General features: G+C 41.4%; 1 protein-coding gene across 2 annotated transcripts in view; it reads right to left on the reverse strand.

Moving 5' to 3' along the window:
- The window catches only part of MAPK12 (mitogen-activated protein kinase 12), a 77,058-nt gene that overhangs the window by 27,260 nt on the left and 27,550 nt on the right, over nt 1–22,248 (reverse strand). Inside the window, exons 4-5 of one of the 2 annotated variants that reach the window (XM_065555199.1) lie at nt 10,384–10,495; nt 954–983 (exon numbers count right to left, since the gene is read on the reverse strand). In XM_065555199.1, the coding sequence (XP_065411271.1) occupies nt 954–983; nt 10,384–10,495 (142 nt within the window). The remainder of the gene's footprint in view (nt 1–953; nt 984–10,383; nt 10,496–22,248) is intronic. The other variant, XM_065555201.1, reaches the window with a different exon arrangement.

Below are 22,248 nucleotides of genomic sequence, written 5' to 3' on the forward strand. Positions count from 1 at the left end.
GAAAATCTGAGCAGAATATCCCCACAACTTTTGCAGATTTATGTCAACTACACCATAAAACAAGATGCTTGTAGAAAATTTCTGCACAACTTTCCAATTGTCCATCCCAAGAATGGATGGAAAAAAAAAAGCAGGGGATGTGGACTGTTAACATGGAGTGAGAGAAGGGAGACTTCGAGTTGCAGAGGCTCTACAATGGAATTGAAAGATGATCAGTCAGCGGGGGAAACTTAGAGAAAGCTGAGTGTCCGTCAAGCTTAGACTATGACTACAACAGCTTTGGGAGCTAACATTCACACGTACTGAAGTGTTACATCATGTTGGGTTTGTGATGACTGATATAATTTCCAGCAGTCAAATTGAAGCCACATGGGCGAAGTAAATTTTTTATGATGCTCCTGGTATTTTACTACAAAGGACTGATTTCTTCTCTTGGTTAAGATAGGACAGCCAAGTCTTTGTGGAGGAATGGTGCAGTTTGCAAGTATAAGGGCAGGCAACCCAAAATGTTGTCATTTCAAAATTCTCAGACTGATTTTGTGAGAGCTTTGGTGGGATTTTCAAAAGGAATCACAAAGGCCAGTTTTATTTCAGTGCACAAAATTTTGATAAAAATATTCTTGTCAAAATATTCAGTGGCAATTTCTGACTCTTTGCATTATGGCTGAAAATTTTTCAGTTTTTATGTGCTGTTTTCCAATTTTCTGAGGAAAACACACTTTTCATGCAAATTTTTGTTTAGTCTAAAACCCAATTTTCAACCAGTTCCAGTTTAGTCATTGGCTGCTCTGAAACCCCCAACGTGGGGACCATATCAATTAAAAAACATCCAGCCAAAATTAATCAAGTCAAGAATGGTGTGCGAACTATATCTATGGACATACAAGCACACAAACATAGTCTACAGAATATGAATAAAAAAAATAAATATTTTTAATTCTGTTTTCACTTACCCTGTGAATTATGCCTGCTGAATGGATATACTGTGAAAACAAAATGATATGTTAATTGACACTTGCTGGATTCTCAATAAATTATTATTTCAGTTCTGCTGCAAAAATTGGCCGTATGTGGTGCTAAAGTGATCTGAAATTAATAATACACTTTTTAGAAAAAAATGAGGCAATCAAATGTATTGTCATATAAAAAAATTTAAATATCATTAGATGCCAAGTAGAAAAGTTAAGAGATATCACAATGTTAGAGGCAGGTGATAATCAGGTTTACACACCTTTACATCAAATATTCAAAGAAAAAAATAAAAGTGTATTCATTTTATCAGGTTTCAGAGTAGCAGCCGTGTTAGTCTGTATCCGCAAAAAGAACAGGAATACTTGTGGCACCTTAGAGACTAACAAATTTATTAGAGCATAAGCTTTCGTGGGCTACTGCCCACTTCTTCGGATGCATCCTTATGAGCTTATGCTCTAATAAATTTGTTAGTCTCTAAGGTGCCACAAGTACTCCTATTCATTTTATGACACAATTACAACTCATTCACCCTATGGATTTCCTGCCAGAGAGATTAGAGAATGATTTTAGAGAAGGTCACACTGGACTCCTAAAACTAAATTTAAGGTATAAGATTATTTTTGCTTTCTAAAGAAAGTCTCAAGTATAAAGCTGCTGCTTTTTTCAACCTATAATCATTATTTCTGTAGTTCTATTTGAATATTGATACTGAATCAGGTCACCATGCTTCCTCACTTTTAATTTCCTCATAAATCATTTTTGTGTCCAGAAACTCTCTGGTATTGTTAGAAAAATAAAATCATCCTGAAATTGGGCTGTGAAATATATGGATTAAAATAAATCCTATTGTTTACTTACTGTAAATTCCTGAGGTAGCTACAACAGAAATCTAAACTGCACAATCACAGTTTAGGTTCAGATGCCTCTGGTAAACCCCAGATTGAGGAAAGCATGTGCTGTACGACTGCAGTCATCAGATTTAAGCACAAATTTAGCTTTAGGAAAGCAGATGCTCAGCTTTAAGCATGTGCTTAAGCACCCTTCCTGAATAGGTATCCTTTCCAGAATAAAGGCCTGAATGCAAACAAACCTGAAAGTAATCTTAAAAAAAGCATTTTACCTTGTTGGAATATTTTCACCATCTTTCCAGAGCTCTGTGTGAGGATGCTCAAGTTTTCAAAACACGCATAACTCAACATAAGGGAGGTCCAAGGACTAGAGTTTTGGAAAAGCAGCAAAGAGTCCTGTGGCACCTTATAGACTAACAGACGTATTGGAGCATGAGCTTTCGTGGGTGAATACCCACTTTGTTGGATGCATGCGACGAAGTGGGTATTCAACCACGAAAACTCATGCTCCAATACCTCTGTTAGTTTATGAGGTGCCACAGGACTCTTTGCTGCTTTTACAGATCCAGACTAACATGGCTACCCCCCTGATACTAGAGTTTTGGAGAAACTGATGTTTATACCATATTGAGCAGCACTGGCTATGTTCTGATAGGGACGTGCCAATGCGTACATTCCAGTTACTAGGACCTTCTGAAGTTCCGTAGACAGTTTGGTAAATAAGGGAGATAATATCGTTGTTACATTACTATGATGTCTAATAATTTTGGTTCCTCAAAGGGGCAACCAGAAAGATGCAAAAGCCAGATTGAGATGTATGTAATGTTTGCTTTTTTGGTATTAGTAGCAATTTGAATTAGAGCAGTTTTGACAAGTCCACTTGGAATAGTGTTCTATCTGCTACTGTGCCGCATTTCTGAAATATGACATAGCATGACGATCGACTCTCTAAGCTCACTATATAACCATTTGGGAGTTAAAATGAAAATCTCTGTGTTGTTTGGATTTGTAGTCTTAGTTTAAATGCTCAGGAGCATAGCGGTTTTACTCAAAGGGACTTTTCTTGATTTGTAAACCACTTCAACTTCTAAACCAAACAACCAGAAGGCAAATACCCGCCTTGCCTTCATCCTAACACTTCAGAAGAAGAACAGTTCTGCCTGGTTCCACCTCTGACTCTCCCAGCTGAGTTAATGGTTCCAACAGTCCACAAAATCTCCATAGAGAGCAGAGCAGTTATTGATGAATATTCTGCTTGAAAATTCCATTTTGTGCAGCGATTCTCTAACAGACCTATAATGGGTGGGTTAATAGCAGTTATGTCCATATGCAGTGCTTTACGAACACTAAACAACCAATCAGGGATGGATCAGGATTGGAACCTAAGTGGCAGGAAGGGACATCAATCAGCTTGGTGTACTGGGAGGGCAGAGGAACTCCAAACTTGGTACAGAGCTCAGGCAAATGAGCTCGCCTTCTGGGCAGCCCTCCACAAATCCTGCCTCTATCCACCCCCAAAAGGAATCATGAAATTAAGCCATAAGCCCTACAGTTGCAAGAAGAAAGGAGAGTCACAGATGGGCGTTAGGGGTGCCAACCCTCCAGGGTTGTCCTGGAGCCTCCAAGAATTAAATATTAATCTTTAATTAACGATTATGTCATGTGATGAAACCTCCAGGAATAGGTCCAATTAAAATTGGCAACCCTAATTGGTGTCCTAGCCATCTTCCTCAGCAGACATATTGTGTATTTTAGTTTTAGATCTTTTTTTACAGGAAACAGACCAGCACAGGAACTAGTATTTCAAGGTGTACGCTGCTTAAAAACCAGAATAATATGACAAGATGAAATGCCTCCCATGCATGTATTGGTTTTGTGATCTTTTTTCCCTTTGTTGTATTTCAATGGATACATCAGATCATTTAAGGATCTAGAAATTAAGATTATATAGTTAGCTACTATTATTGCATTTAGTGCAAGAGGAAACAAACCTTCATGGACAAAAAATGTTTTTTTTTCCTTTTCCATGTATGAAATCTAAGAGTCAGTACTGGAATCCAGTGACCTGTACCCCTACTTGAAGATCAGGCCCAGTGAAGTACAGCAAGAACACAAGCTTCCCATGCAGCCAGACATACAATTTTAGAGCAATGCTGTTCAGAGTCCATTTTATCTCTGCCCATTGCAAAGACTAAATAACTCCTCATCCTACCACATTACACAGAGGTTCCCTCTCTCTCACCTGACATAACTTGTTTTGAAAGCCAGCCTGCTCTTGAACTGCTTACAGTAGTGAGTTTACAAGCCCCATCTTTGCATTCCTAGTGCTGCTTTCATATTGGGACATATCTGTCTGCCCTTGGCTTTATGTTCTCCTAGACCACCCTTAGCTGATGTGATTATAAAATAGTTTCTTGTTTTGACATAATATGAGCAGAGGGTGCAAGACGAGTCATAACAAGAAATGCCACACTAAATGAGTAGGCCTGGGAGAGGGACCACATATACTGGACATTTTCAGCTGGAGGATCAGTTCCATTTGTGAATAGCCTGCAGATCAGACAGTTCCAGCACCATCACTAGGGAGTGAAAAACCACCTCCCATACTCCCTTCCAAAGAACTGACTACTGTAGAGAGGAGACGTTGGTGCCATGGAACATAGCCTGTAGCACTACTTCTACCACTGACTGGAGGAGACTGGAAACTATGAAGTGCTATTTATTTCATGGATGGAAGGGTGAAGTATATCAGGATGAGAGAAGACTGCTTAAACAAGAGGAAGTCCTGTCACTTGGGTACAGAGTCCTGAGAGTATTCCTATGGAAAGTATTTGTTCGCAGTCAGACTCCCAGCAAAGACCGGTAACAAGGAAAGGGTAGACATCTCCCGCCAATGGCAGGTTTAATTTTTGAGCAACAAGCATGTCACAATGACCATATATATTCCAAATTGTTTCTTAATGTCTTCTCACTGAATCCCCTTCAGATACTTCAGATACTAAGACAGAGTGCAAAACTGTACATAGTCGGGAAGTAAACAGAAGGCCTAGGGACTTTTGCACAAGAACGCGGGATCTAGAAACAGGAATTGTAAAAGAATTTTAGCCTCGGGAGCTTTAGTAAAAATGGGCCTCAACCACCTTCAGAGAAGAGAATAGTTTTCCTTAAACATCCTACTTTCGCTAATGGTCTCTCCCTCACCATACCCAGGAATGAGTGTTAGAAATGCAAAGGAGGAAAATAAACAACTCATTTAAACACGTTGGATATAATTTACATGTTTACTAAACACTCTTCTTAATAGAGAGATGGTGAGACCAAATTATTTAGCACTTCATTTCTGATGCCAGGTTTCTTTTATAAATGTTCGGTTTTTTGTAAATCAAGATATTTGAATCTACATTGCAGTGTACCCCAATACTGAGGAAACTACTCCAGCTTAGTTCAGAATATTTTCATTTTGACGGAGTCTCTCTCTAAAATGGGATTTTGCACTCTCCTATTATGGATTTTTACCCATTCTCTCATAAAAGTATCTATTAGCAGAGAGATTTAGACCATATCAGTCATTTCCCTCACAACATTGTCACGATTTCATCTTAACAACTGGTCTTGTTTCTCTGATTACGGTGAACAAATTGATTTGTAGTACAGGAATCTTGGGAACAGCTAAAAGGCAAATTTTGGTATTCTATGCAAATTCAGTTCAGTAAGTTACTGCACCCTGTTGGTAAACTCTTCATCATCCGTCACCTGATAATAAGTGTTCTTGGCTGCACATAAAATATAAGGGCAGAGTAAGGAGCCTGATCCAAATATGAATCTTCCCACTGACTTCAACGGTTTTTGGACCAACTTCTTTGAGCATTTTAGAGTATAATCAACACAGGAAGAGATGGCAAGGGAGTTTGCAAAGTGAAGTCTAGTGAATATTTTTTAAGGGGAAAACAAGGGAATGACTGAATTTAGTATTCATGAAAACAAGAGACTAATAGCACTAAGTTGAGTCTATCGTAACAAGGGCTGGTGCTGTGGAAGTGTCACTCAGACAAACAGCACTGCAATGTTCCTACTTTTAGATCAGTTCCTTGGAGACTTTTCCAGCTAGACACAGTGCTTGCTCAGAGTGAATTATCGCAGGGAGAAAGATCCAAAGTATAGTGACATAAACGACAGGTGAAGTAGTAAAGATTATTGTTGAATGTCTGACTCACACTATGAAAGGACTAAAACATCAAAAATTAATGGATGAATAAAGCCGTACATTTTTGCTGATAATGCTGAGGTTATTAGAGATGCACTCCTCCATATGACCAGATGGAAAGCAGTTTTGCAAATAGTCAAGGGAATCATTTCTATTGAAAGATACAGTAAGATTAGGGTATCGAGCTATACTGGTTTACTAGGATTATCTCAGCATCTCTGCAAGATTTGCTGGAACTGGAATGCCCCAGTTTCTCCAAACCCTGGGATGCCGGGTCACCTAAGGAGCGTCCTCCCATTTCCTCTTTACCCAGTGTACTGCTTTGAGTGCTTCATACATCAGCACTTCACACCTGCTTTCCCAGCTTCCTATGAATGTAGTGCATCTGATTAGCAGAGACAAAGACATCCTTTGGGACTCACAAAGCCTACTCTTGTGGGTGCTCTATGATTGTAGGGGCCTAAATATGTCAGGGCTAATCTATGTATTTTTTTTTCCACAGTAGGTTTCTAGCCCTTTTCCTTATGAAGATATCCTAAAAAGGTAAATCAAGCCCTACAGTTGGAAATTCATAATTGATTTTTTTCCCCTGAAGATCCCATCTACCCCACTACTGTCAACTCAGGCTGGTCTTTTAACATTCATGAAACCCTTGAGCACAAACCTTTTTACTTGGAGCCAGGGGCAAATGAATAAATGAGGGACAAGATAAAAATATATACACTAAATCTGGAGACAGGAGAAAACAATACAGACACAAAGGGGTAAATGTACGAAGTAGTGGAGTGAGGTCAGAGGGGAGGGGAAAACAGCACTCTTAGGCACCCATCACCAGAGTATCTAGGCACAATGTGTCCTGCCTGTTCTTTCGGTTTCAAATGTTTGAAAGGTCCAATGTAAATTAGGAAGAAAAACTGGTTAGAATCTGATCAGACATGATATGCCTGTCTCATTTAGGGCTTGATTCTGCAGTTTACAAAGCACAGGGGGATCCACTCCACCCATATTAACTTCAGTGAAACGCTGCATGAGTGCAAGGCTCTTCTTGTGTGTCGTAAATTGCAGGACCCAGGCCTTAAAGACCAAACATTCACGGAATCGCCAAAAATATACATCTAATTCAAAATTCTGCTATTCCATAGCCTTGTTAGAGTTTGTCTCCCAGGGTGAAGGGAATTCAATTCTACAGAAATGGCTGTCACTATAGGAAAGACAGGTTTCAGCCTGCCAAACTAGGTCAAAGCACTTTCAGCAATCAAATCTCAACTGTATGCTAAAATTGTTGTTGAAGCACAGCGTGTTAATAAGGACAGAATATAGCATCTTTTATAAGGAAGCTCTCTCCTTTTGGATGCACAGCTTTCACTAGAAGGAAACAAAAAATAAACCTTTATGATAAACAACATACTTAAAAACCAAAACAACACACACTGTAATTTAAAAATTAGAGTAAACGTTTTCATTTCCATTCCTAATCTAGAATGAGACTGATTCTAATCTTTCATTTATAGGAATCATTCAGAAACATGGGGGTTCAAAAATATTTTTCTGTTTTTTTTTTAAATCATTCATGGTTTAAAAATAGAATGTTAATGATCATTGTCTATTTTGTGATAATAAGACAGAAAATATCATATTGCCTCTATATAAATCCATGGTATGCCCACATCTTGAATACTGCATGCAGATGTGGTCACCACCCCATCTCAAAAAAGATATATTGGAATTGGAAAAGGTTCAGAAAAGGACAAGAAAAATGATTAAGGGTATGGAACGGCTGCCATATGAGGAGAGATTAATAAGACAGACATTTCAGCTTGGAAAAGAGACAACTAAGGGTGGATATGATAGAGGTCTATAAAATCATGACTGGTGTGGAGAAAGTAAATAAGGAAGTATTATTTACTCCTTCTCATAACACAAGAACTAGGGGTCACCCAATGAAATTAATTGGTAGCAGGTTTAAAACAAACAAAAGGAAGTATTTTTTCACACAACGCCCAGACAACTGTGGAACTCTTTGCCAGAGGATGTTGTGAAGGCCAAGACTATAACAGGGTTCAAAAAAGAATTAGATAAGTTCATGGAGGATAGGTCCATCAATAGCTATTAGCTCGGAAGGGGAGGGGGGGCGGCGCAGTGATCAAACACCATATTCTGCGTGTCCCTAACCTCTTGTGAAGGCCAAAACTATAACAGGGTTCAAAAAAGAACTAGATATCTTCACGGAGGATATGTCCATCACTGGCTACTAGCCAGGATAGGCGAGGATGGTGTTCCTAGCCTCCGTTTGCCAGAAGCTGGGAATGGGCAACAGGGGATGGATCACTTGTTCATTCCCTCCGGGGCACCTGGCATTGGTCACTGTTGGAAAACAGGATACTGGGCTAGATGGACCTTTGGTCTGATCCAGTATGGCTGTTCTTATGAAAGCCAGGTGAAACAAAACAGAGAACAATGAAGATAGAAATCTGTCTATTTAGCTGAAATGAGGGAAAGACAAACATACACATTGTACAGCAGTTTAGTATATGAGACTGGATACTTCAGAGGTGATCCACAGTCATTTATAAACAGCATCATTATTAAAAGACAGTACATATGAGAAAAATATTTCTGATAGCAGAAGGCTCTATAATCTATCAGACAAAGGTATAAACACGATCCAATGACTGGAAGCTGACGTTAGATAACTTCAGGCTAGAAACAAGATGGAATTTTTTAAACAGTGAGAGTAATTAACCATTGGAACAACTTACCTAGGGATGTGGAGATTTCTTCAACACTTGAGGTCTTTAAATCAAAAATTAGATGTCTTTTAAAAAAAAAATGCTTTAGCTCAATGATAAGATATGGGCTTAATACAGGAAACAGTGAAATTCTATAGCCTGTATTCTGCAGGAGGTCAGACTAGTTGATCACAATGGTCCTTTCTAGCCTTAAAATTTATGAATATGTCCATTATCAAATAAAAATATCAAACCCTGAGATAGTTTGATACTATGTTCCCAAAAATCATTGAAAAGTGATGATGTTTCAATGGATACTTTTCCAGCATCTTTCCTCCCCCATCATTTACAATTTTTCTGTACAGATGGTTGACTTCTTTTTGGGGGTGAAGGGATGAGAGGTTTTGAAGAAGTTCTAGCTTCTCTCAGCCACATTACACACTAATTTGTCACTAAAAATCCAGAGTGTATGTTAGCGTGTTTTTTCTCTACACCAAGCCACCCCACCATCTCATGCTAGTAGACTTCAGAGATCCTTCAGATCTATAGGGAAAGGCTACATAAAACGTTACAAGATGGAAGTATATTTTAGAATTTCACAGGTAATGTTAGAACCCTGATTAGTCAAGGTAATTAAGCCTGTGAGCAATCCCATTGACTTCAGTAGAATGAGTCATGTGCTTAAAGTGAGGTATGTGCTTTAGTGCCTTGCTGAATTGGGGCCCAATTCTGTAAGAGGCTGAGGGCTCTCGACTCCCATTAACTCTAGTGGGAGTCAAGGAAGCTCAGCACCTCACAAGGGCAGGTCTTTACTCTGGGATGCCCATGCCTAAAGGTCTCTGTTCATCTTATCAAAAAAGGAATTAAAACAAATTTACAATAAGCATAGGTAATATGAGCATGAAAGGAGATCCCCGGAGATAGTTAATTAAAATAAACAGAACTGACATGAAAGCAAAAACTGGAAAGGCATCACATCTGATGTCACATCTCCAGTAGATACAGCAGGGGAAAAGCACTGTTCTCTTAACCACAGCACTTTAAACTGACTTTGACAAAATCTGCAGATTAGCAAATAGGAAACTTTTAAAACTGACCATGTAACCTGGTGCTCTGCACCGCCATATATGAAATCCAAGTTTGATTCTTGGCTTGGGATCAAATCCTGGCCCCATTAAAATCAGTGCCATTGTCTTCCGCAGGGCGAGGATTTCACCCCTGGTTTCTAATTACCTCAGCTAGCAGGGGCTAGGTGTGCCAAAGAAGCAGCACAATCAACTGCTGGAGGAGGATGGACTAAAATCACAGTAGTGACTTTTCTGGCTTGTTAAAATAAAAGTGTTGCTGGCCTACAAGAGAGTCTTCATGGATCAAATATATTTGCAACTATAAAATCATCAGGACAAGGGACTCACACTCCAACCCCCACACGTGATTTTGAAAAAATATAAGCAAATATTCATCATCAAGAAACACATCCATTGTGGGGAATTCCAGAGCTCACAGTGTCTATAGGGAGATTAAATTTTGCTCAGCTTTCAAATACTGAAAAATGTATGCATCTCTCTAAATCAACTTTCTGAGAAAAAATTTAACATGTGAAAGTAAGAAAGTAATAAAAATGGCAAACCTTTAGGCCCTTTAACATTTGATAGACCAGGAACTGGATTCGATCTTCAGTTAATTTCTCATGCTTCATTATCTTACTCAAGTCTGTTCCCATAAACGGCATGACTAGGTAGCTAAAGAAAATCGAGTACAAAATAACTCCATCAAGTTTGTCAAAGTGAAACATACCCGTACATTATATCTCAATGAGAATTAGAAATTACAGCCCTTACCATTTAATTAAGCTACTGGTTAATTTGATCTCCATTTAATTAAATACCTCTAGAACCAAATAATTTCTACTAAAAATAATATGACTTCCATGCTTTATTTTTATCAATTATGATTGCTTGAAGCAGGTACTGAGTAACTCAATCACTGGTTATAGGAAGTTGTCAATTAACAGGAAATGACAAATTCTGAACAAGATAAAAGAGCCCAAGGAAGATCTTTGTGTGCTTAAAAGATAACTAGATAAAAAGCTCTGTAATTTACACATTGTTTACCTAAAAAGAACTATCATGAGTTATGCAAACCAGTGGGTACTATCCATAACAAGGTCAACTACATACCTCAGTCAAAGTGACAGGAACAAGATCTGATCAAAGTCAGAAGAGGGTATTACTGTGAGGCATGATTTCTCAACCTGGAGGTCATGAAAAAGTATCACGGGGTCATGACCACCCTGCACTTCCCATATTTTTAAATGGGAAGGGAGTCCAGGTACAGAAAAGGCTGAGAACTATTGCTGTATGTCAAGTTGATATTTCAGGCCTAGCCTTAAGAATGGGACAGTTTCGGACCTCATGTTTCTGAGGGCCTTCAGTAAGCTCACAATTCAGAATCTAGCCTGATGTCCAACTCTGACAGGAGGGCCAGCCTATAGCAACTAATATAGCCAAATACACTGCCAGCAGTTTAAGGATCAAACCTTAAGGCTGCACCTGCATATAATGAAAACTAGACCCAATTATGAAGTATAGAAATACATTTGGTCATTGTCTGAGCTATAAAGTTTTCACCAATTTGTCTTAAAGGGTTTTTCTTTGTTTAAAATCTATGGAGTTTCAATATTTTATGTTCAGTCTTACAATAACTGAGGTTTGCCACACAGCATCAATGTCATTAAGAGAGAAATAGAAAATTTGATTCTCAAATTAAAGAAAGAGCAACAGACATTGAATCGTAAATCACAGAGAAAGGGAACAATAAGGTAGTTCCAAAGAATTTTGGCTGGAATTTTCAAAAGAGCCTAAGGGAATGAGGCTCCCAAATCCCTTTCAATGGGATTAAGCACCTAACCCCCTCAGACTTCCTTTGGTGCAAAGTTTAAGCAATTTAATTCAAGTACAATGTGGAGAAACAGAAGATAAGTGGAGGAGCAGAGAATGAAACCTCTCTGTTCTCTATCAGTATATTTATGGCACATGAAAAAACATCTCTCACTGATAAAGTGGATGACCTAGACAATAGATTTTAACCTCAAGTATATTGGTGTTCCTGAACAATGAAAGCATAGATGGACATATTATTTTTTCCACAATCTTATCAAAGTCAATTATCGAGAGGCTATGAATATTTGAAGTGAGCTAGAAAGAACTTACTGAATGTTCTAGCAAAAACATAGGTTTTTAAGGAAAAAATCTAGAGGATTTACTAACGATATTTTTGTTATTAATTACTAAATTATTATTATTATTAGAGATATTCAAACATGCTGAAGGGATTCAGAAGCACTGATTCAGGGGTTCTCAAACTGGGGGTCATGACCCCTCAGTGGCTCATAATGTTATTATGTGAGGGGTCGCAAGCGTCAGCCTCTATCCCCAAGCTCTGTTTCACCTCCAGCATTTATAATAGTATTAAATATATAAAAAAAAGTTTTTAATTTATAAGGGTGGTCGCACTCATAAGTTTGCTATGTGAAAGGGGTAGGGTTGCCAACTTTCTAATAGCACAAACCTGAACACCCTGGCCCTGCCCCGCCCCTCCCAGAGGCCGCACCAGCCAGGGAAAGGGCATGACTGGCCTCTGGGGACCTGAAAGCAAGGTCCTTCAGCTTGGGCCTTTTCCTCTCCAAAGGTGACTTCCAGTTTGTACAGTTTTGATCTCTATGTGAGATCAGTCACCAGGTGGCCAGCTCTGCTCTGGCTGCTAGCTGGGGCTGCTGCCTGCTGTGAGTGTGTCTGAGCACTGGGGTGAGAGACTAAAATCCAGATTTTACTATAGTTTTGTAATCTCCACCTTGATCCTTACAACCCTTTGTGGTAAGGGAAAATCCTGGCACCAGAAGCAGCCTGACTCCTGCATGAAGAGGACACCTGCCAACAGTGGTTGTCAGCCCTCTGCAGTGGCTGAGGAGTCCAGAGCCATCTCTGAACCTGAGGATTTGTGACGGAGTTGTGAGTCACCAGTTAACTAGTCAGGGAAATTGTTTGGGAGACCACTTACCAGGAGCACCATTTTGGGGGTGGGGTGGGGGGACTCAAACTCCTCCTCTCCCTCCCCCCAAGTTTTATATTTGAGGTTTGCTAACAGCACATGCCCTAGCCCCAGATGGAGCTCTTAAATGCAAGACAACTTGAGTGTGATAGGTGATGAGTTCTGTGCTGCTCCAAGCTTCCACCTTTGGAGCAGGGAGTTTGTTTATAAACAGAGGCAGGGTGATTAAGATAACAAAAGACTTGTAATTAAATTAAATTAAGGATCATTAGATGATCCTGAAAGCATTGCCAGGCACTCCAGTTAAAAAATAGGAAACAAAGGGTAGGAATAAATGGTGAGAATAGAGAGAGGTAAATAGTGATGTCCCCCAGGAATCTGTACTGGGACCTGTGCTGTTCAACATATTCTTAAATGATCTGGAAAAAGGAGTAAACAGTGAGGTGGCAAATTTTGCAGAGGATACAAAATTACTGAAGATAGTTAAGTCCAAAGCTGACTGCAAAGAGTTACAAAGGGATCTCACAAAACTAGGTGACTTGGCAACACAATGACAGATGAAATTCAGTGTTGATAAATGCAAAGTAATGCACATGGCAAAATATAGTCCCAACTATACATACAAAATGATGGGGGCTAAATTAGCCGTTACCTGTCAAGAAAGATCTTGTGGATAGTCCTCTGAAAACATCTGCTCAATGTGCAGTGGCAATCAAAAAAACTAACAGAATACTGGAAATCATTAGGAAAGGATTAGATAATAAGACAGAAAATATCATATTGCCTCTATATAAATCCATGGTACAATCACATATTGCATACTGATGCAGATTTGGTCACCCCATCTCAAATAAAAGATACAGAGAAGGGCAACAGAAATGCTTAGGGGTATGGAACACCTTCCATATGAGGAGAGATTAAAAAGACTGGGACTTTTCAGCTTGGAAAAGAGATGACTAAGGGGGCGGGATATAATAGAGGTCTATAAAATCATGACTGTTGTGGAGAAAGTGAATAAGGAAGTGTTATTTACTCCTTCTCATAACACAAGAACTAGGGGTCACCCAATGAAATTAATAGGCAGCAGGTTTAAAATAAACAAAAGGAAGTATTTCTTCACACAATGCATAGTCAACCTTTGGAACTCCTTGCCAGAGGATGTTGTGAAGGCCAAGACTATAACAGGGTTCAAAAATGAACTAGATAAGTTCATGGAGGATAGGTCCATCAATGGCTATTAGCTCGGAAGGGGAGGGGGGGCGGCGCAGTGATCAAACACCATATTCTGCGTGTCCCTAACCTCTCTTTGCCAGAAGCTGGGAATGGGCAATGGGATGAATCATTTTGATGATTGCCATGTTCTTCTGTTCATTCCCTCTGAAGCATCTGATATTGGTCACTGTTGGAAGACAGGATATTGGACTAGATGGACCATTGGTCTTCCCTGTATGGCCATTCTGATGTTCTTATATAGATCCCAGATGTATGTGCCTCCCGCTGTAACCCACTAGACCCCACTCCCCTCCCAGACCTGAGACAGAACCCAGGAATCCTGATGGGAGCTCTCTCTCCACAGAGTTAGTAACAAAGTAAGAACATACATTCAAATTTTAAACCTAACCAGTGTCCCTTAAGTGACTTGCCACAAGATGTCAGAACACGTTAGTATTAGCGCTGAGTGGGTCCAATATTTATTTAATTTTGTTTCTTTCATGTAGGAATTAAATACAATGCTTCTGTCAGCTAATTGTTAAGTTATCTGCCAAAAAACTAGAGTTTTCAAGTGCCTAAGTAAGCCCCTAGAATCACAGTTAAAAGTTGCGCCACCTGACCAAAATCTGAAATGGTTCCACTGCCACTTCCTGAAATGTGTCTTCAAGCCAGGGGGTAAGGGATTTGGAATTTTGTTACCTGCTGCCTATTGGATCTGCAGAGGGACTTACCACATTATCTGACTTGTGAGTCTCTTGGGCTGTACTGAACCGAGTCAGCCACATTGCTAAGTGCTGCACAGACGATATTGTGGTCACACATCATCAAGAGCCCCTACAAAGTACGCGCACCAACAGGACACTAATTTTACATTTGCTATATCAGGTCACATGACTGGGGAAATTCACGGGTATTGCAGGGGCCCTCGTGACCCTGAGAATAGTATTTTATCCTAATATATTTATCTTCTGTTTAATATAAGTACTGTCTTAAATATATTATATGTGTTTGTGTTATTTCATGGAAGTCTCCAACTATCTGGCAAGTAAGTGGTGGTTACCCAGTGATTAGAGTTTTCCTCCCAAGCTGCCCTGGTGACCCTGCCAGGAAGGAGCAAGGGAGTGGAGGCACCACCAAATAAATTCATATGGGAAGAAAAAGAAGTTACACCCTGCTGAATGTATGGCAGGATCCAGAAGAACCCAGGCCTGTCCATCAAAACACATCAGGAGATTGGCACTAAAGGAGGTAACCAGGTGGACAGGGGACACTACATACAATTTGATGTTTCTGAATTTTTAAGAATCAGGATAAAGAATAATCTTTTGGGAGAAACATACAGGTGTGGTACAATAAAACAGAAAGTTTGAATATCCAGTATTTCTGGATATTATTGGAAACAAATTACAATGGAGTCTCAGATTATGGCCAGTAAGGTTCAGAGACAAAGGAATTAGCTGCAATGTAGGATTCCAGAACAAAACCTCAATTTAACATTGGCCTGGTCCCCACTTAGTCCGGACTTCGGACTAAGGTACGCAAATTCAGCTACGTTAATAACGTAGCTGAATTCGAAGTACCTTAGTCCGGACTTACCGCGGTCCAGACGCGGCAGGAAGTCTCCCCCCGTCAATGCCGCGTACTCCTCTCGGCGAGCTGGAGTACCGGCGCCGACTGTGAACACTTCCGGGATCGATCCGGGATCGATTTATCGCGTCTTAACCAGACGCGATAAATCGATCACAGAACATCGATGGCGTGCCGCCGGACCAGCCGGTAAGTGAAGACTAGGCCATTGTTTTAAACATGCCTCTAGGATACGAAGATCACTAAAATCTACACAAATAAATAGGCTTCATTCTTCCAAGGCCCTGCACAAGCAGCGTGTTTCAGGATTGCGTCAGTCAAGAGAAGACAAGACTGACACAGGGTTATCTAGACATAGCTAAACTGAGACACTCGGTCCAGCCCATCTTTGGCAGAATTCCAGCCCAACTAAGGCTGTGTGGTCTATCTCTATGTTATCCTAGAGATTCCTGTATGCTCTTAAAATTCACCACCTGGTTATAAATCCAAGGTCCCAGGAGCTTTTTGGAATAACAACATTCATCAAGGAAGAAAGGGAAATTAATCGAGGAAAATATTTTACTTCAGTTGCATAGTTATCTGCTAAATGTTTTTACTTCCAAAAGTGTAGTTGAATATTAGGAGGTAAGTCCTGCTCTAGACGTAACAGTTCAAATTCACTGAGCAGCAGAGACCTTTGTTTTATTGACAGTAATTTTATAAACACAGCTATTATTTGAGTACTAATACGCACAAAGGTTGATTTTAATATTAATTCACCATTGATACAATTCAGACTGTTTTCTCATTTTATTTTCTATTTCTTTAAAAACATGCTGGGCTTATTTGGACTGGATACAAAGCTCATAGTTAATTCCAAAACTGGAGTTCTTAAAGAAGTCTGATGGCATTAGGTGCAAAACCCACAATTAATTTCAAGGGGAGTTGGGCACCTAACTTCCTTAAATTCCTTTAAGAATTCCAGCCTAATCCCTACAAATAGGCGGCTATAAAGAAGCACTTGACAGCACCAAAAATAGTGACACCACAGACTACCTTATAGTTCCCACTGTGCAGATACAAGAGCTATTCCTAGGGGAATTCCACACCAGTGCACGTGTGCAGAATTCACACCCGTCACACATTTCTTTGCTTCCCCACAGAAAAATGACTTTCTGACAAGGAAGCAAAGGGAAGCAGCAAGAGTAATTACGTGCCCCTTCCCAGCAGCGCAGGCTGTCATTTCAGGTGCCAAGAGCAGTCGTTGGAGAGAGAAATCACTGGGGGGGAGGGGGGTGTCTGGGGACACCCCAGCTGGTGCCAGATCAGACCCTACAGGAGCCAGGGCCAGGTCAGACCCATCCCCCATTCACCCAACCCCTGTGCCGGTGGACCCCCTATACTCAGACCCCCCTCGATGAGCTTCACTTTCTGCATCCAGAACCCCATCACCAAGCCCCCTGGACCCCCCTATTGAACCCCACCCTCTGCATCCAGACCCCCACCCCTGCACCAGACCACTGTCAACCAAGCCTCAACCCCCAGTACCCAGAACCCCCCCACCCGTACGGAGCCCCTGGGCATCCAGATTTTCCCCCCCGCACCCAGACCCTCACTGAGCCACCCATTCGCAGACTGCCCGATATAGAACCCTCTCACCCCACACCTGGATTCCCCCACACTAAGCCCCTCCGCACTTAGATCCTGCCAGGCTGAGCCTGCATGCCCACACCTGGTGTGCCTGGTGTGGAGGGGCAGGGGCCCAGGGCGTTTCTGGGGCAGGGCTGGCCCTTTCACTGTGTGAGGGTCAGGTGCAGCCTCACCGCTAAGTCTATGTCCTGGGGAGATGTGGGGAAAGCAGGGTAATCTCCCACCTCTGTGCAGTCAGCGGCCTGTGCTCCCCACTGCCATGTTGGAGCCTCCACATTTATTTATTGACAAATAAAATATTGTGCACAGAACTTTTATTTTTTTGGTGCAGAATTCCCTCAGGAGTTAAGAGCAGGCAAGAGACAGTGCAAAGTCCCGCATTCTCGCCTCCCTCACTTCCATACTTGTTCAGGAAGCAACTACAGACCAAGGCTCTGATCCTGCAAAGACTTATGGAAGAAGAGGTGGATGAGGCTTTTTTTTAAACAACTAACAAAATCATCCAAAGCACAGGATTTGGTGGTGATGGGGGACTTCAACTATGCAGACATCTGTTCAGAAAATAATACGGTGGGTCACAGATTATTCCACAAGTTCTTGGAATGTATTGGAGACAATATTTTAGTTCAGAAAGTGGAGAAAGCTACTAGGGGAGAGGCTGTTCTAGATTTGATTTTGACAAATAGGGAGGAACTGGTTGAAAATTTGAAAGTGGAAGACCGCTTAGGTAAAAGTGGCCATGAAATAGTAGAGTTCATGATTGTAAAGAATGATAGGAGGGAAAACACACAAAAAAGCCAAAGGATTTCAAGAAGGCAGACTTTAGCAAACTCAGGGAGTTGGTAAGTAAGATCCCATGGGAAGCAAGTCTAAGGGGAACAACAGTTCAAAAGAGTTGGCAGTTTTTCAGAGACATTATTAAGGGCAGAAGAGCAAACTATCCCACTGTATAGGAAAGATAGGAAGTATGGCACTAGACCAGGGATCGGCAACCTTTGGCACGCGGCTCGCCAGGGTAAGCACCCTGGCGGGCCGAGACGGTTTGTTTATCTGCCACATCTGCAGGTTGGGCCGATCGCAGCTCCCACTGGCCATGGTTTACCATTCCAGGCTAATGGGGACGGCGGGAAGCGATGCAGGCCGAGGGATGTGCCGGTGGGAGCCGCGATCAGCCGAACCTGCAGACGCAGCAGGTAAACAACCGGCCCAGCCCGCCAGGGTGCTTACCCTGGCGAGCCATGTGCCAAAGGTTGCTGATCCCTGCAATAGACCACCCTGGCTTAATCAAGAGATCTTCAGTGATCTAAAACTCAAAAAAGTCCTACGAAAAGTGAAAACTAGGTCAAATTACAAAGGATGAATATAAACGAATAACACAGATATGTAGGGACAAAATTAGAAAGGCCAAGGCACGAAATGAGATTAAACTAGTGTGACAAAGTTCTGTCCTTGACTCCGTGGGTCCTGCGTTTCCTGATGGATTTTGCTAGCCTCAGAGGCTCACTGCGACCCTCCACATAGCCCTTCTCTCTCTAGAGGCAAGGGTCACAGTCTACTGAGCCATTTTCATCATAAGCCAGCAAGGGAGGTAAGGAGAAACAACCCTCCCTCGCACAGTCTCTGTTGTCTTCCAGTATCGGTGATTAATCAGAGACATTATTAAGGGCAGAAGAGCAAACTATCCCACTGTATAGGAAAGATAGGAAGTATGGCACTAGACCAGGGATTGGCAACCTTTGGCACGCAGCTCGCCAGGGTAAGCACCCTGGCAGGCCGAGACGGTTTGTTTACCTGCCACGTCTGCAGGTAAACAGGAGGGTAGGGGGGAGCCCAGGCCCACCCTCTACTCCGGGCTCCAGCCCAGGGACCCTAAAATTAGCAGCTATGGAAGCTGACTTTTTGGAAATAGAACATGTACAATTCCCTGGGCTACTTCCGCACAGCAGTCCCCCACTCAATACCTTCTTCACAACTACCTCAGGGCCTCCTTCCTTGCACCTGATATGGATTCATACTATTTCGTTCCTCCAACAGCACAGCTCCCTCCTATAGCTCCTGACACCCACACCGCACTAACTAACTGGGAGGCTTTTAACTAGTTCCAGCCAGTCCCTGATTGGTTTCAGGTGTCCCAATCAATCTAGCTATCTCCACTACCTTCTAGAAGGATCTTAATTGGCCCCAGGTGTCTTGATTAACCTGAAGCAACTGCCATTTGGTTACCATGGTACCAAGGATTTGTTTAGCCTGGGGCTAACATACCTGTTCCTCACTACTTTACTGTAGCCATCTGGCCTTGCCCCATCACATTAGCTAAAGACATAGAGGGTAACTAGAAAATATTCTATAAATACCTTAGAAGCAAGAGGAAGGCCAAGGACAGGATAGGCCCATGACTCAATGGCAGGGAGTGGGGGGGGGGGGGTGGGGAAATAACAGTAAATGTGGAAATGGCAGAAATATGAAATGACTTTTTTCTTTCAGTTTTCACCAAAAAGATTAGTAACGATTGGATGTCTAACATAGTGAACGCCAGTGAAAATGAGGTAGAATCAGAGGCTAAAATAGGAAAAGAACAAGTTAAAAGTTACTAAGACAAGTTAGATGTCTTCAAGTCACTGGGGCCTGATGAAATACATCCTAGAATACTCAAGGAGCTGACTGATGGGGTATCTGAGCCATTAGAGATTATCTTCAAAAAGTCATGGAAGACGGGAGAGATTCCAGAGAACTGGAAAAAGGCATATATAGTGCCTATCTATAAAAAGGAAAATAAGGGGAATTACAGACCAGTCAGCTTAACTTCAGTACCTGGAAAGATAATGGAGCAAATAATTAAGCATCAATTTGCAGACACCTAGAAGATAATGAGGTGATAAGTTACAATCAGCATGGATTTGTCAAGAACAAATCATTTCAAACCACCCTAATAGCTTTCTCTGACAGGGTAACAAGCCTTGTGGATAGGGGAGAAGCGGTAGATGTGGTATATCTTGACTTTAGTAAGGCTTCTGATACTCTCTCACATGACCTTCTCATAAACAAACTAGGGAACTACAATCTAGATGGAGCTACTGTAAGGTAGGTGCATAACTGGTTGGAATACCATTCCCAGAGAGTAGTTATCAGTGGTTCACAGTCAAGCTGGAAGGGCATAAAGAGTGGGGTCCTGCAGGAATCAGTTCTGGGTCCAGTTCTGTTCAATATCTTTATCAATTATTTAGATAATGGCATAGAGTGTACACTTATAAAATTTGTGGCGATACCAAGTTGGGAGGGGTTGAAAGTGCTTTGGAGGACAGAATTAAAATTCAAAATGATCGGGACAAACTGGAGAAATGGTCTGAAGAAAATAGGATGAATTTCAATAATAATGAATGCAAAGTACTACACTGAGGAAGGAACAATCAGTTGCACACATACTAGATGGGAGATGACTGCCTGAGAAGGAGTACTGCAGAGAAGGATCTGGGAGTCAGAGTGAATCACAAACTAAATGTGAGTGAACAGTGTAACAGTGTTGCAAAAAAAAGTGAACATCATTCTGCGATGTATTAGCAGGAGTGTTGTAAGCAAGACACAAGAAGCAATTCTTCCACTCTTCTCCACCGTGATTAGGCCTCAACTGGATTACTGTGTCCAATTCTGGGCGCCACATTTCAGGAAAGATGTGGACAAATTGTAGAAAGTCCAGAGAAGAGCAACAAAAATTATTAAAGGTTTAGAAAATATGACCTCTGAGGGAAGATTGAAAAAATTGGGTTTGTTTAGTTTGGAGAAGAGAAGACTGAGAGGGGGCATGATAACAGTTTTCAAGTACATCAAAGGTTGTTACAAGGAGCAGGGGGGAAATTATTCTCCTGAACCTATGAGGATAGGACAAGAAACAGTGGGCTTAAATTGCAGCAAGAGCGGTTTAGGTTGGATATTAGGAAAAATGTCTTAACTGTCAGGATGGTTAAACACTAGAATAAATTGCCCAAGGAGGTTGTGGAATCTCCATCAATGGAGATTTTTAAGAGTAAGTTAGACAAACACCTGTCAGGGATGGTCTAGAGATAATACTTAGTCCTGCCATGAGTGCAGGGGACAGGACTAGATGACTTCTCAAGGTCCTTTCCAGTCCTACGATTCTATGATAAAGTTAACTGTATGTTCCATGGGTAGCCCTAATAAAGCAACACAACTACTCACAGTGCAGAAAGTTCAACGTAAGCATGAATCTTTGCAGGATCAGGGTCCTATCTTCGCACTTCTTGAGGTAAAGGGCTGGGAAGGGGTGGGTATGTGGGGAAAATGGTCAGGTGCCACCCGGGAGAGCACGTGGGGTCTCAGAAGGGGTGGGCTTTAGCTCCAATACCTCTTCCACATTGTCTGGCAGATTGATGCTGATGGCAGACCTAAGTGTATCCTTCCCTCTAAAAAGAAGGAGTAGGAGCCACATCAGCGTATGCTCCTTCCAATTCCTAAAGGATTCACACAGAAATAACACCCCAGGGGACTGGCAATGGTGGAACTGCCTGACCCAGCACTGCTGTTTCTAGCCACCAGGCAGCTGCATTATAGCAAGATCAAATTCATATCACAGACCAAACAAGCTCCCACATGACTAGTTAGCAAAATGTAAACAATCAAATCTCCCCTTGAATGACTCATCCGACCTTCAATGCACAAAAGCTTCCCCTCATTTCTGTTTTAACTGTAAACACATTTGTACTTGCTTACAACACATTTGCAGCAGACTGCTGCACTTCTAGTAATTAAAAGAAGCCTCTATCCGCCTCTTGCACCCTCAAAACTCCTGGGTGATGTTTTACCCAGCCTGCTAGGCCCATTAGACTGTAAGGTCTCTGCCTCAAAGGCATGCGTGGGTAGAGGGGGCACTCAGTCCACATGTTTGGGCTTAACCCAATTTTTGTGTTTCGTTTTCTACTGTTTTATTTTTAACTTTGTATTTTTAAACAACTTGGGGTAGATTTGTATTACCAGAGGAGTGATTTCAAAACATTTTGGATCC

This window comes from Chrysemys picta, chromosome 1 (genome assembly GCF_011386835.1).
Source record: "Chrysemys picta bellii isolate R12L10 chromosome 1, ASM1138683v2, whole genome shotgun sequence".
Lineage (NCBI taxonomy): Eukaryota > Metazoa > Chordata > Testudines > Emydidae > Chrysemys > Chrysemys picta.